We start from the raw sequence: 16,316 nt of genomic DNA, 5'->3' as shown, positions 1-16,316 counted from the left end.
TCTGTGTTTTTTACTTATTTTGTGTGTGTTTATGTATATTCCTAAATTTATTGTTGTAATTACACATGATCTTCTTTTAACCTTGGTACTAGCTTTATAATTTGTTGATTCACTGCTTTTACTAAGTATTTGCCTTTGTCAGCGAGATTTTTTCCTTTCCTGTATTATTCACAGTTTGATCTCTTCTACTTAAAAAAGTATCTTTTACATTTTTTGTATACTGGTTTGGTAGTGATGAACTCCTTTAGCTTTTTCTTGCCTGGGAAACTCTCTCCTTTGATTTTAAATGATAAACGTCGCTGGGTAGAGTAATCTTGGTTGTAGGTCCCTGCTTTTCCTCACTGAATATTTCATGTAAATCCCTTCTCACCAGCAAAGTTTCTTTTCACAAATTTGCTGCTAGCCTGATGGGAGTTCCCTTGTACTTAACTATATGCTTTTCTCTTGCTACTTTTGAGATTCTTTGTCTTTAACTTTTAGCATTTTAATTATGAGGTGTCTTTTTGTGGCCTTTTTGGGTTCATCTTATTTGGGACTCTCTGTGCTTCCCGGACTTGTATGTTGATTTCGTTTGATGGGTTAGGGAAGTTTTCAGTCATTATTTCTTCAAGTAGGTTTTTAATCCATTTCTCTCTTCTTCTGGACCCCTATGATATGAATGGTGGTATGCTTGATGTTGCCCTAGAGGTTCCTTAAATTATCTTCATTTTTAAAAACCTTTTTCTTTTTGCTGTTCCAGTTGGGGTTTTTTACTACTTTCTCTTTCAGATTTCTGATTTGATTCCCTGCTTCATTTAATCTGTTGTTGATTCCCTCTAGTATATTCTTCACTTTAGTTATTATATTCTTTAATTCTGATAGGTTCTTTCTAATGTTTTCTATATCCTTTTTTTAAAATGTTCTCTGTCTCTTTGTTCAACTTCTCACCAAGTTCATCTGTTCTTCTCCCACTTGTTGAGCATCCTTAAAACCAGTATTTCTGACTCTCTATCTGGTAGAGTGCACCATTTAATTTAGTTCTTTTTCTGGAGTTTTGTCCTGTTCTTTCATTTGGTACATGTTTTTTTGTTTCCTCACTTTGCTTGTTTCTGTGTGTTAGGGAAATCTGCTCTGTGTCCTGGTCTTGACAGAGTGGCCTTATGTAAAAGGTGTCCTATGGATCCCAGTGGCACAGTCTCCCTGGTCACCTGAGCCAGGCTCTCCAGGGGTGTCCCCACTGTGAGTTATATGTACCTTCCTGTTGTAGTTGGGCCTTGATTGCTGCTGGCATGTCAGTGGGTGCAGTTGACCTTCAGGCTTATTTACTCTGAGGGCTGGCCACAACTACAGCAGACAAGCTGTTGTGCAGGGACTGACCCCATGTAGTGGGAGTCATTTTAGTGGGACTCTGGTGCTAGCCAGGGCCACCCTTTAGACGTGTCAGTTGTGGAGTTGATTGCCTAGGGCTGTGGTGCGGTCTGAGGCTGGCCTACAGTTTTTGCAAAAGCATCTAACACAAAGCCTATTGTATAATAGAGTGTTAAATATCTCATGTATTTCATTGAATAATGAAAGTGATAAACAGAATGGGTATATGGGTACTCACCATTAACATACATAGTTGAAAGTACACTGGCACACAGATGGGCATTTTGTGGACATGATGGGGTGCAAAACACAAAACACAGTATCCAAAAAACACTGACAACAGTATACTGTTGAGTACCAGTGGTTCACCGTTTTGATTGTTGGCTGGCTGGGAGCTGTGACTCCCTGCTGCTCCTCAGCATCACGAGGGAGTATTGCACCACATTGTTGCTAGCCTGGGAAAAGATCAAAATTCAAAATGCAGTTTCTAGTAACGTGTATCACTTTTGCACCGTTGTAATGTCGAAAAATTGTTAGTCAGACCATCATAAGTTGGGCACCTTCCATATATTCCCAAGGGTAAGCAAGCATCATCACTGTATAGTTCCAGAACATTTTTATCACCTCAAAAGGAAACCCTGTAATCATTAATAGTCATTCCCATATCTTCCCTAGCCCCTGGCAACCACTTATTTTTCTGTCTCTATGGAATTTGGATATTTTGCATAAATGAAATCATACAATTATATAGCCTTTTGTGTCTGACTTCTTTCACTTAGCATAATGTTTTCAAGGTTCATGTACTCTATTCCTTTTCATGGCTGAATAATAATTCTGTTGTATGGGTATATCACATTTGCTTATTGATTTATTAGTTGATGGGAATTTGGGTTGTTTCCACTTTTTGACTATTGCTGTGAACATTCATGTACAAGATTTTGTGTAGACATGTTTTCAACATTTTGGATATAGCAGAAAGTATTTTTAAGGAAGCATACTTAATCAAAAATTACACATATTTGTGGGTTCCAGGGAATATTCTTAAGAGTGCCAAATCAAATGGGCATTGGAAAATAACTATTTCATTAATACTTCATTAGCTTAGTTAGTTTTATTCTTTGTGTTTAAAGCAAATTTAGAAATGCATAGTACTCAGAACACCTTTTTTTTTTTTTTTTTTTTTTACTAGGCAAGATTACAGAGAGGTCACTTATTACTCAAACAAGGAAAACTTGATGAAGCAGAAGATGATTTTAAAAAAGTGGTAAGTTAAGTTCAATTTGTATTTGGCTCTATGAACATGTTATATTGAGTGAATATGTTAGATTTATATTTTATAGGAAGATATTTAATAATAACTTTATAGCTAAAATGAAAAATCATTTGATTTGTGTATATAAGAATCACAGTTCCTGAATTAATATTTAGGGCTGACATCAAAGAATCACTTTAATAGATGGTAGGTAAAGTCTGAGGAACAAATAGATAATCCTAACTCAGTTATGTCCTGAGTTAGTTTACATGCTCTGTTTTGTCTTCTATTAGAATCTAGAGACATCAGCTGAGCTATTCCAGAAGTCCTCTAAAGTGACTTGGGAATCCCTTTATTTGATTTGAAAGGAGTAATGAAACCGATTCTTAAAAGGGAATTTTACATTTCCCATATGGCTACTTTACAAAGCGTAAAGTGTTGTTGAGGATTTCCATCAAGATGGCAGAGTAAAGTCCAAAGTCTCTATGACAAACTGACGTTTTATTTGCTAATGTTCGCAACCTTTCACAACTAGCCTTGTATTATTATACTGAAAGATCCTATACCGACAGGGCAGAGATGAAAATTTATGAAACTGGGGGAACAGATCAGAGAGCTCTGTATTCCCACTTCATTTGTTCATTTAACAAACCTTTATTTTACTAGACAGTATATCTATAGTGTTAAATAAAATATCTGAGTTCTGTTCAAGAAAAGTGTAAAGTGTTTTGGATTGTTGGGGGGATGTACAGATAATATGTAATTGAAGGGGGTATGTCTTGAAAAAGGAGTTAGAGAGAGATAGCCAGCCCAATGTCTTTATGCCCTCATTGGGCTTGTTTTAAGACCTGCATTTTTTTTCTCCATTGGTTTGTTTCTGGAATGGTTTAGAAAGGGCATATATGTAGAGTCCATTATTCATTATTTGCCTTTTTTGGTTTATCAAAATGCTTAGTTACTATGATGATAACCACTATGACAAGAAGACTACAATTTCTAACATTTTCATAACCATACCGCATACTCGGTCGTAAGCAGAAAAATCCAAAAAGCATTATAATTTTTTTGAACCAGAACCCTGTCTCATGGTCTCGATAACATTGGATGTAATTTTCTGTTTATCTAATCTTCCTTACTACTTGAGGGCAGGCTGAAGGACAGGTGGTGGAGATGCGAAGGTGCTGGGAGCATACATTTCCAGTCCTTTGTACATAGCAAGTGTTGTATAAAAATCTGCTGAATTGATAAATAAATGATGAAACATAAGAATGTGTTTTCTTTTTAACAAATACTTAAATATATTACTTAGAATTTTTCCCCCAATCACCGCATTAGGGGCGCCTTTTAGAAATAACACAATTTAGAATGAAGCTTTAGCATAAATTTATCCTTAGTGGGCTTTGGAAAAGAGAGTTTTTGGAACTTTGGGTATGTGTTGAGTTAATTAATGCCTTTTCTGTTATCAATATTAAAACCTCTCAGAAACAAGATGGGGTACTTTCAGGTGACTTTTCACTGTTAGATTGTTCTCTGACAGTCATGCTCCTGCTAGTGTGTTCTTAACACTACCCTTGTTGTTATTGTTACGGGATTCTTCCATGAGAATATGCATCTGTACTGAATATTTAATTTTTAATTGAAATTTTCATTGAGGTAATTGTACATTCCCATGAAATTATAATTAACACAGAGGCTTTTTGTACCTTTTACCCAATACCCAGTTTTCCCCAATGAAAACATCTTATAAAGCTGTAGTACAGTACTACAACCAAGATATTGACATTGATACAATCTACCAGTCCACTTAGATTCTGCCAGTTTTACTAGTATTCATTTCTCTGTATCCTATAGTTTTTCTATACCACCACAGTCAAAAGTACTGAACAGCTTATTGCCACAAGGACATCCTTCCTATTGACCTTTTATAACCACACCCATTTCTTTTCCATAATCCTTCAGCCCCTCATCCATAACTCCTAGCAACCACTAATTTGTTATTCATTTCTTAAATTTTGATATTTCAGAAATACTGTATACATGGACTCAAATGTATGTAACCTTTTAGAAATGACTTTTTTCCCCTCAGCATTATTTCCTGGAAAGTCATCCAGATTGTTGCATATATCACTTAGATTGTTCCTTTTAATTGCTCAGTATTCCATGGTATGTGTAGGACACATTTTATTTATCCATTCATTAACGGAGACATTTGTGTTGTTTCTACTTTTTGGCTATTATGAATAAAACTACTATGAACATATTCATATAGGTAGTAGTATAAACATAAAATTTCATTTTGCTGGGATAAATAAATGCCCAGGAGTGCAATTTCTGGGCTGTAGTTGCATGTTTAGTTTTATAAGAAACCACCAACTTGCTTTCCAAAGTGACTGAGCCATTTTACGTTCCTCTGCATCCTTGCCAGTATTTAGCATTGCCACAATTTTTTTTTTTTTTACCCATTCTGAGAGGTGTGTAGTGATAGTACATTGTTTTAATTCACATTTCCCCAATGGCTAATGATCTTCTCATGTGCTTATTTGCTATCTGTAAATCCTTTTTGGTGTAATGTCTGTTCACCTCTTTTGCCTATGTTTGAATTAGATTGTTTGCTTTTTCACTATGGTGTTTTGGGAGTTCTTTATATTAGATACTTTTATCACATATGTGATTTGCAAATATTTTCTACCAGTCTGTTTTGTCAACTTTTCAGAGGGTCTTTCAGAGAGCAAAGGTTTTTTTAAATTTTGATGAAGTCCAATTTATGTTTCCTTTTTTCCTGTGAGTTTTGGTATCATGCCTAAGAACTATTTACCAAACCTTAGGTTTCAAAGATTTTTCTCTTGTGTTATCTTCTATATACTTTATGGTTTTATGTGTTACATTTAGTCTAGAATCTATTTTGAGTTCATTTTTGTGTAACGTGTGAGGTTTAGGTTGAGGTTCATTTCTTTTGCCTCTGTATGTCTTATTGTTCCAGCACCACATTTTGAAGAGGCTTTTCCTCTTTTATTGAATTGCTTTCGCACCTTTAAAAATAATCTGTTAGTTGTACTTGTGTGGGTATCTTTCTGCATTCTCTGTTCTGTTCCATTGATCTATGTTTCTGCCATTCCTACATTCTCTTAATTATCATAGCTCAATGTTAATAACAGGTAGAGTGATTCTTCCCCACTTTATTTTTCTCTGTTAAGATTGTTATAGCTATTCTCCAGCCTGTTCCTTTCCATGTAAGTTTAGAATAAACTTGTCTGTGTACTAAAAGCTCTGCTGATATTTTGATAGGAATTGAAACAAACCTCTTATAGGTAAATTTAGGGGAGAATTGATATATTGAATTTTCCAATCCATGAACACAGTTGGCCTCCCATTTATTTAGGTCTTTGATTTCTTTTATCATCATTTTGTAACTTACAGCACATAGATCCACTTGTTAACTGTTTACCTAATTTTGTTTTTTCTCCTGGAGTGATTTTAAATGGTACTGTGTTTTTAATTTCAGGTTTCATATTGAAAAATCTTTTTATGATCATTTCATCAGGAAAGTACTCAGCTTGTATTTAATTCTATGAGAAAAATCTTAATGGGCATTACAAATGGGAGGGAGTTAAATCTTAACACTGAAGAAGCCATTTAAAAATTTATGTAACAGTTTTGTTGTATATAAGAATAATTATGATTAGATTGGATTTGGTTTAGAGAAAAATACAAGTACAGAATTCACATATTTTAGAGTATTTAAAATTAAAAAAAAAAATTCTTACTCTAGGATGTTTTTCATTGATTTGAGAGAGAGAGAGAGAAAGAGGTGAGAGAGAAACACTGATTAGTTACCTCCCTTATGAGCTCTGGCTGGGGATTGAACCCGCAACCTAGGTATGTGCCCCAACCAGGAATCTAACCTGCCACCACCTTTCTGTTTACAGGATGATGCTCCAACCAACTGAGCCACACTGGCCAGGGCTTATGTTAAGTTTTACTTAAAGTACATCTAGGTTGTCTGGAATGTGTGGATTTAAAATTCAGATTAATAATTAGAAAATCTCACATTCATATCCTTTGTCCAGGTAGTAAGTACAGTGTCCCAAGAGTGTGGGTGGCAGAGGAGGAAATAGGACCATAAAATGGGAATATTGAGAAGAACTTACCAGTTAACATATATAGAATTGATTAAATTTTAAGTATTTAGAACCTAGATCCTACTGTACAAATAATAAAAGAATGTTATCAGGTGAAAACACAGAGATACAAGGCCAAAGCCAGTATATCCAATATTCAGTCTTTTTAAGTGAAGAGGTGAACATTCGAGCTATTTCGAGGGACCACTATCTGTTAAGTTTAGAAAAATAAATATTATAGAGCCTAATGTTTGTGGGACTTAAAGGAAATGTTTCCAGTCATATAATACTGTTAACATTGTAGATATAAACAGAACTTTTGTGGGGGGGAAAATCTGTATTATGAAAAAAACCCATTTTGCCCAAAGATACTTATTGGATCTCAATTTGTTTTGGAAACTATTAGAGAATATTGTGTCAATATGAAAGAATAATATTTATTAACAAGAATTATTTATGTATGGTGTTGCTTTATAGACCTAGATGTAGAAAAAGTTAAAAGGCAAAATAAAAATTTTGTACAAATGTTATTTATCACTACAGAAAACTTTTATGTCTGCTAGATTGGTATTAGTGGCAATTAAAACTTATAGCTCTTTTTCTTTTTGTAAAATTGAATACAACAAATTTTGAAGGAAAAAAGTTTTGGAACAAGAGGTAAGAACCATGAGTTTTAGATCTTTGTAATTCAGTCATGGTTTACATAGCATTCAGGATCTATGGGGCATATTGCTAAGTGATTTGCATGGATTATTTTACTTAATCATTGTTCTACCTCTGGGTGTGGTATATAGGTATAGTAGTCCCCTCTTGTCTGCAGTTTTGCTCTCCTGTGGTGAACTATGGTCCAAAAATTGTGTGAATCATCCCTCTGTGCAGTATATCCACACTGTATATGTTCCGAGCCCATTAGTCACTTAGTAGCTATCTTGGTTATTAGGTCAACTGTTGAGGTAGTGCAGTGCTCGTATTCAAGTCACCCTTACTTTACCAGATTGTTCCTAGAGCCCAAGAGTAGTGATGCTGGCAATTAGGATATGCCAAAGAGAAGCAGTAAACTTTATTATAGGTATATATGTATAGGAAAAAACATAATGTACTTCAGTGGTTTTAGGTATCCACTGGGGGTCTTGGAATGTATCCCCCTCAGATGAGGAAGAGACTACTGTAGTCTCATTTTACAACAGAGGAAATTGAGGTTTAGACAGGTTTAGTAACTTGCCCAAGGTTACACCACGAGTAAGCCTAAAGTAGGTTTTAAGATTCCAGAACCTGCACTCTTAAGTACTGTACTGTTTTGCCTCTACTGTAATTAGTAACTGTTCGTATGCATCCTATGAAGGCTATTCCTACAGAATATGGGCACAGGACTCAAACGTGTATGTGTTTTACATAGTGCAGAACATTTGCTGCTATTTGTGTAAAGAAGTGACAAAACATGTATTTGGTTGTATATCGACAGAAGCCTCTGGGAAGGCATGCAAAAACTTATATTGGTTACCTCTTGAAAAGAAAGTATAAAGTGGCTTTGAGAAAATCGTACCTTCTGGGAACCTCATTTTTCTCCTTGTGAAGCATAGAAATTGAATAGATGACATGATTCTATCTATTGTTTGGAATCATAAAATGGATTATTTCTGGGTGTGGCTTGAACATTTTAATGTTATGACTATATTTTATCTTTACCAGTTAAAGAATTCTTACACTTTAATTTTCAAAGGTTTGTAAACACAGATTATATATAATAACTTGTTTGCTTTTATATGTTCTTGGTTAAATGAGCTTTTAATGGTATTTAAGAGCAGGCACCAGCCAACCTATTAAATATACTAAAGATAGCATCTTACTAATAAAGAACTATGTACAACCAGGTAGATATTTTCAGCTACATTTTATGTAATGGAACAAAAGTTTGAATATGCTTAATCTCTTTCTGGGCTACAGTGAGAATCTCATACTTTATGTATACAGGTTACTCTGCTGCCAGAGGGTCTCCTGTAAACAGGCATCACCTCAGGTCCATACCAGCTGTCCTAGTCCTAAACAGGATCTTAGGTAGTTTAGTTTGTCTGTAGCTATCAGTGACTCCTCTGTAACCAGTGCATAAAATCATTTGTTAGTTTAGCAGCATTTCCGTGCATATTGTTTGCTACTCAGAGTCGTAGGTGTTAAAGGGTTGCTGACAGAAAACTAGTCTCTGCCTTTGGAGAAATTATACTAGGTGAGAACTAATCAGGCAAATATGATACCATATACTGAGTGCTGCTATGATTGAGCCCTATGGGAACATACAGAAGGGTCATCTAACTTAGCTGAGATTTGGGGGTCTGGAGTCAAGAAGGGCTTTCCTAAAGGAGGGAATGTGTTTCAAATATGAATGTTAAAAGAATGAATCTGTGTTAGCAAGGTGGATAGGAGGACCATCACTGCAGAGGGTGAGCAGCCTGTGCAAAAGCCAGAGGCAAGACAAAACCTGTCAGTTAAAAAAATATGCCTCCATTAAGAGCAGAGCCAGAGGTTTGAGAATACTGCACAGGGAAGCAGATGTCTAATTGCAAAGAGAACATATGTAGTGCTAGGAGCTGCATATTTTTAGCCATAGATGGGTTATGTTGAGAGTGTCATGATCAGATATTTGCTTCAGTAAAATCCAGGCCACTCCAAAGAATTGGTTGAAAGAAGACAAGGGTGGAAGCAGATAGCTTGTTGATGAAGCTGTTGCAGTAAGTAATACAAGTGTGACCTCACGGAAGCCAAATATTAGGCTAGAGTAGTTGGGGATTGAGAGAAACAGACATTTAGGAGTTTGGATCAAGAGAGGTGCAATGATTGGGGTAAGGGAGAAGAAAATTAAGTATGATGCCCAGGTTTTTAGATTGGTGAAATTCATACATATTTATGCTATTCCCTGAGACAGGAGCCCAGAGAGAAATTATTTAGGGGAGAAGGATGGGTTAGAAAATTTGACTTTCTTCGTATTATAAAACCTTTGATTCTCAGCAACTCATTTAATAATTTGTAATCTAATTCTTCCTTTTTATTCCCAGTCCAGCATACAGTAAATGCAATTTAAACTCATCTATTCTTGGTGTTCAGTGTTTTGTTTATCTTTGCTAACCATGCTTTGGGTTTAAGTGGAAAATATTTAGATTGAGGCAGTGTTCCATGACATCCAAATACAATGAAGGTAATAGTAAATTTAAATGCATATTTCATATTTCTATATTTTTTTATTTTGACAAAGCTAGAAACTTGCATTTTGATCGAGATGAGTAACATATATTAGGTAAACGTCAGTACCAACTGCAGTTTAATTATTAAATCAAGTATAAACCTATGGAAGGATATTTAATAAACTCCCCAGTGGTAGTTGGTGGTCTGTGTTAATTGAAAACAAATCCAGCTAACATAAATCCACTATATAGCAACATAACTTTAGGCATTGTTTTTTTCATCTTTTTTTTTGTTTTGTTAACCCTTACCGAGGATATTTTCTGCATTGATTTTTAGAAGGAGAGAAGGTGGGAGGGAGAGACACACATCAATTGGTTGCCTCCTGCGCATGCCCCAGCCAGGGCCGGGGATCAAACCTGCAACCCAGGTATGTGCCCTTGACTGGGAATCAAACCCGAGACCCTTCCATGTGTGCACCAACTCTCTAACCACCAGGCCATACCAGCCAGTGCTGTTTGTTCATCTTGAACTTTTAGTGCAAAAAGGATGATTATATTGTCTCAAGGTAACTAAATCACAAACATCCAAAGTTTACAAAATATATATGAAAGTATTATGAGGTGGGAAGAAGAGGGAATAGTACTTTTTAAAAGCATGCAACAAACTTGGTTATAACGTCGAATTCTGTGCTGTGATTCTGACAATTGTTCTGGATTTCTTTGAATCAGATAGAATACTGGATCATATACCATAATTCACCAAATATAAGGAGCCATCAGTTGTAAGAAATACTAATATTTTATATACTAATAAAAGAATAAATGTTGTCAATTAAACAGTGAGTGCCTTCTTATAACTTAGTATTTTTATTCTGTGCTTGTAAAAAGAGCTGTTTGAATCTTAGCATTACACTTTTATTATACCGCACTGCTCTGTTCATTGCCCTTCTGCATACATTAACTTCTTGAAGATTTTACATGGCAGTTAAACGCAGTATGGATAGTACCAACAATGCTCATAACTCAACTGAAGTGCATGAGACCATTTTTGCGCATGTGCAGTCATGTCTGTGGGCGAATGGTAAAACTCCATCATTTTAAGACTTGTCCCACTTTGAGAGAGATTGACATGTGCTTTCTTATCATCTTGCTCAGATGTGATGCAGAAGAGGAAGGAGGGATAAGGTTTCAAAGCTGTCAGCGGTAAAATGGATTCAGACTCATAATTACATAAGGGAAAGAAAAAACTGTGGTGAAGGAGCATGGCCCCTAGGATTTGGCCTAAGTAATAAAGAGGAGCCATTTATTGAAGAGGATGGGTGGTGGTGGTGGTGGTGGTGGTTGTGGTAGTGGTTGTGGCAGTGGGTTGGAAATGGGAAGTGGAATTCTGTGTTGATCTATTATTGATATGCCATTAGGATGTTGTATTGGAGATGTCAAGTAAGCAGGTGCATGTCTGATATCAGTGCATACAAAGAGAGAGCAGTTAAGAATGTAGGGTCTGTAAATGACTTTGAGCTAGTTTCCGTCTGTGTAAAATGAAGATAATTTGTAATGTCCTTTAGGGTTTTAGGTTTAGCCTAGAAGAGTGCCTGGAGCATAGAAAGCTCTCAGTAAATGTTTTCTGTTGTCATGACTGATCTTCATCAGCATCATCCAAAGCATGGGCTTTGGAGATAGGGACCTTAGTTTGAATGTTAGCAAGACTTCTGACAAGTTATGTAATCATACAATTTCTTTATCTGTAACTGGAAAGAGTAAAACGTAGCTTATGGGTAATATTCTTAGTATTAAATCAGGGGTGGGGAATGTCTGGCCCGCGGGCTGTGCATGGCCTGCAAAATCATTTGGTCTGGCCCTGCCAAGGCCTCACCAAAGAGAAGCAGTTCCAGCCATCACATTAGGGGTGAGTTAATGTTTGACCAAATATAGCAGGCTAATTTTTAAGTTGATAATATTGTATAGCCCTCAAATGATGTTATAAATATCCATATGGCCCTTGGCAGAAAAAAGTTCCCTACCCCTGTGAGTCTAGAGCTATACATAAGAAAGTTCCCTGCCCAGCCTGGTGTGGCTCAGCGGTTGAGCATCGACCTGGGATCCAGGCGATCGGGGTTTGATTCCCGGTCAGGGCACATGCCCAGGTTGCGGGCTTGATCAGTGACTCTCTAATCATTGATGTTTCTATCTCTCTCTCCCCCTCTCTTTTCCTCTCTCTGAAATCAATAAAGATATATGTAAAAAAAAAAAAAAGTTCCCTACCCCTGTGAGTCTAGAGCTATACATAAGAAACAGTGCTTTCCTATTCATTCTCTATGCTTTCACATTCCTAAATATATTTACGTTCTTGTAAGTTTTGGGGGATCCAGGTCCTTTGACCCTAGCTCTACTTGCTTGCTCTTGTGCACCATGCTGGTGGAAGCTGCCTTTGCTGTTGCTTCCTATGGTGGTCAGCACCAGGAGCAAGTCAGTGGATAAGCCAGTTTTGCCAGTGTCTCTACCCTTTTCCCCAGTGAACTTATTTGGAATGGCTAGCTCATTGCATATAGTATGGGTATCAGATTTAAGCGATTGCAAACCTTGTTTAATTTAATTTGTTATTCTTATAGCTCAAATCTAATCCAAGTGAAAATGAAGAAAAGGAAGCCCAGTCTCAACTTATAAAATCTGATGAAATGCAGCGTTTGCGTTCACAAGCCCTTGATGCTTTTGACAACTCGGATTATATTGCTGCTATAACCTCCCTTGATAAGATTTTAGAGGTAAGTTTCTTAGATATTGCAGCTGACAAGCCTAATGCTTAACTGCTTTTTACGATAAGGCATGTGTTTATATACTTCGATGTGTTAATGTACCACTGAAAACCTAGATAGGATAAAATAAGACTGGTCGTTGGGCTTTTAGCTCTTAGTGAAAGATAGTGTTTACATAGAACAAAATTTGGAACTGAAGTTTTCAGTAAATGTAATGAATGTGCTGTGGAATGGGAGTTATGTGTTTTCACACATTGCTTGCTTTGCTACTTTTGTTTGATTTTACCTTTTTTTTTTTTGGAAGCAGGGAAGAAATCTCTAGAGGTTAAATAATGGGGTACAAGTTGAAAGAGTTGGTTAAGAAAATGGAAAAATAATGTTTGGGAGGAAGAGGAGTGTTTAGAGTGAGAAGTTTCTAGGGAAGAAGGCAGATGAAGAGTTTATAGGATCCAGCCCGGCAGGTGTAGCTCAGTGGTTGAACATTGACCTATGAACCAGGAGATCACAGTTCAATTTCTGGTCAGGGCACATGCCTGGGTTGCAGGCTTGGTCCCCAATAGGGAGCACAGAGGAGCAGGCAATCAATGACTCTCTTTCATCATCGATGCTTCTCTCTTTCTTTTCCTCTCCCTTCCTCTCTCTGAAATCAGTAAAAACATATTTGAAAAAAAGAAAAAGAAAAAAGTTTTTGGATCCAGATGGTTCTAGGTTGGGAAAATGAAGTCTACAGTTTCCTTGCCTCTGAAGGACTTAATAACAGGTGGTTTCAGAAGGAAGTCTACTAAAATATTCAAATGAAAGCAATCATAATTCAAGTTTATTTATCGTTTTCATAGCACTATGGTATAGTTTCATTTAATCCTGGCAGTAAACTTGTATGCAGAATGGGCATTTTGATAATTTTATAGAGGAAATTGTGATGTGACCTAGTGGAAAACACATTTTGCTAAATTATTTTGTAAATGCTTTATTAAGGAAAAATACAATTACAATTTTTACCTTCCAGTATTTAAACTGTTTTGACCTAGCTTATTGTCCATGATACTTACTTTATGTCCAATGTTGATTTTGGTATCTTAATATAATGTGAGAAGTTGACATGACTTTAGAACAACTCTAAGAAATGCAGATAGATACTTCCACAGGCCTTATTGGTGAGCTTTTGGGCTTATAGTTTGAAGACTACCAGTGCATTTACTAAACATTTTAAATTTTTCAATAAAGTGGAAATGATGAAGCCTCAACCTTCTCACTTTGTTTTCCTCTTTTTTTTTCCTTTTTGTGATATGAGGATTTAATTTCAAGATTACATTTTACAAAAGGGAATTTTACTTCATTATTAGTAGAGTAAAAATATTTTGCAAATTTAGAACCTAGATTTTATTTTATTTTTTATCCTCACTTGAGGATATTTTTTCCATTGCTTTTCAGAATAGTGGAAGGTTGGGGAGAGAGAGAGAAACATCGATGTGAGAGAGATACATAGATTGGTTGCCTCCCGCATGCTCCCCGACCAGGGCCGGGGATCCAGCCTGCAACCCCTGCAACTGAGGTATGTGCCCTTGCTTGGAACTGAACCCGAGACCCTTCAGTCCTCGGGCCGACTCTCTAAGTACTGAGCCAAGCCGGCTAGGGCTAGATTTTATTTTTTGATACTAGAAATTAGAATGTTGATTACAGAAATTTGATTACAGAATATTCTCTTCAAAAATCAAATATGCTTCACTGGGAACAACCTTCTACTAGTAAATGCCATGCATTCTTATTTTCAAAGTTTTACAGTTATATAATTGAAGGAGGTAGGGAAAGGGCCTTGTTAGTATATATATTCTTTTCCCCATTAGTTTATTTACAATATCCTTGGAGAAATTATTCTATTAAGTCATATTATTTTTGTCACATCTAAATTGTATCAGACTTTTAAATACTATTTACTGTATAGAAGTTACCACATTAATTAAGGATGTTTTATGTGGATAAATATGTAGGTAAAACATGTTGGGTGCAAGTATGAATGTGCATAATTTATTGTTCCTTTCTTAAAGTCTAGTTCTTTTGTTTTTCAAGGTTTGTGTTTGGGATGCTGAACTACGGGAACTTCGAGCTGAGTGTTTTATAAAAGAAGGAGAACCTAGGAAAGCGATAAGTGACTTAAAAGCTGCATCAAAATTGAAGAATGACAACACTGAGGCTTTTTATAAAATCAGCACACTGTACTATCAACTAGGAGATCACGAACTGTCCCTCAGGTCAGTTCTAGTGGCACACACATCTCATCATTTTATTGTTGGCAGTAAGATAAAATCCCATTTTCTTTTTAATTTTAAATTGGTAAGATTGTGGTTAAGGTTGTTTTTATTTTCTATTATCTGTTTATGTATTTTGTGTTTATATTCTATTATTTATTTATACATTTTAAGTCATTCTACTTCCACATAGGTTTATTTTCATGAACTCTGTTTATTAAAGTAAATAAGGATGTTATTTTTGTAAGAAAAAAAATGGAGTATTTAATGTATAACTCAAGTCATTTTAATTTGAATTAGTAAGTGTGCCTGCGTGGTCCAATATCATATATAAAAATATATGGTAAATTATTAAGCCAGTGTGTTCTAATTGTTACAAACAAAAAGTACCTCTTACTGTGATTTCTGTATTTAGTATGGAAAACTACTCATTGATTATTTTGACTTGGAATATTTTCCTCTTTTTAAATACACGAGCAGTGAAGTTCGTGAATGTCTTAAACTTGACCAGGATCATAAAAGGTGTTTTGCACACTATAAACAAGTAAAGAAACTTAATAAGCTGATTGAGTCCGCTGAAGAGCTCATCAGAGATGGCAGGTAAGCATATGTTTGTCTTGACTCTAGCATTCCATCATGTATCCTTTGTAGGCAGAAAGAACAATTGAACTGCTTGCTTTTTTACTCTTAGCAATTGAGGATGGAGTATCTTAGATAGCACTGGGCCTTAACAGAACTACAATTGTACATTTAAAAAAATAAGGCAGAATATAAGGAACAGTAACTGCATAGTATTCTTACCAGGTTTATTTTTTTTCCCACCAAATATTTATTGAGTATCTCTTGTATCAAGCACTGACTATATCCTGGAGTTGTGGAAATGCATATGACTATAGTTTTTGGTCTTAAGAAGCTGATAGTATAGTGAGGGAGACAGACATATAAATTGATTATTAAAAGGTAATGTGGTCTCTAGAGTGATAGAAATGTATACAGAGTATACAGATCCCCCCCCCCCCCCCATAGGATTCTGAGTTAACAGTTCTTTTGTCATTCTACCACTTCTTTTTGGCCTCCATGATTCCTGATGAGAAATCCATTGTCATTTTAATTGTTTTTCCTCCTAAAAATAAGGCATGATTTTCTTCTGACTGCTTACAAGATTTTTTCCCTTGTCTTCAGTATTCATAAGTTTAATTGTGATGTATCTTGATGTGCATTTCCTTATGTTTATCCTTTTTAGATTTTTAGTTTCTAGAATATGTAGGTTTATATCTTGTCAAATTTGGGAAGTTTCCAGCTAATATTTTTTGGAATATTTTTCCAGGCCTTCCCACTGTATACTTTGCTTCTTAGATTCTGATTGACATAAAGGTTAATAACTTTTTTATAGCCCCACAGGTTCCTGGGCTCTGGTCATTTTTTTC

At 35.8% G+C, this 16,316-nt stretch overlaps 1 protein-coding gene across 2 annotated transcripts in view; it reads left to right on the top strand.

Moving 5' to 3' along the window:
* The window catches only part of DNAJC3 (DnaJ heat shock protein family (Hsp40) member C3), a 59,417-nt gene that overhangs the window by 21,357 nt on the left and 21,744 nt on the right, over positions 1-16,316 (top strand). For both annotated transcript variants that reach the window (XM_081127978.1, XM_081127979.1), the window contains 4 exons: positions 2,537-2,611; positions 12,500-12,652; positions 14,711-14,892; positions 15,370-15,489. In XM_081127978.1, the coding sequence (XP_080984104.1) occupies positions 2,537-2,611; positions 12,500-12,652; positions 14,711-14,892; positions 15,370-15,489 (530 nt within the window). The remainder of the gene's footprint in view (positions 1-2,536; positions 2,612-12,499; positions 12,653-14,710; positions 14,893-15,369; positions 15,490-16,316) is intronic.

Source organism: Miniopterus schreibersii (assembly GCF_964146895.1).
Source record: "Miniopterus schreibersii genome assembly, chromosome: 2".
Classification (NCBI taxonomy): Eukaryota; Metazoa; Chordata; class Mammalia; order Chiroptera; family Miniopteridae; genus Miniopterus; species Miniopterus schreibersii.
The sequence above is the reverse complement of the archived record's forward strand: the minus strand, read 5'-3'. Positions and strand labels throughout refer to the sequence as shown.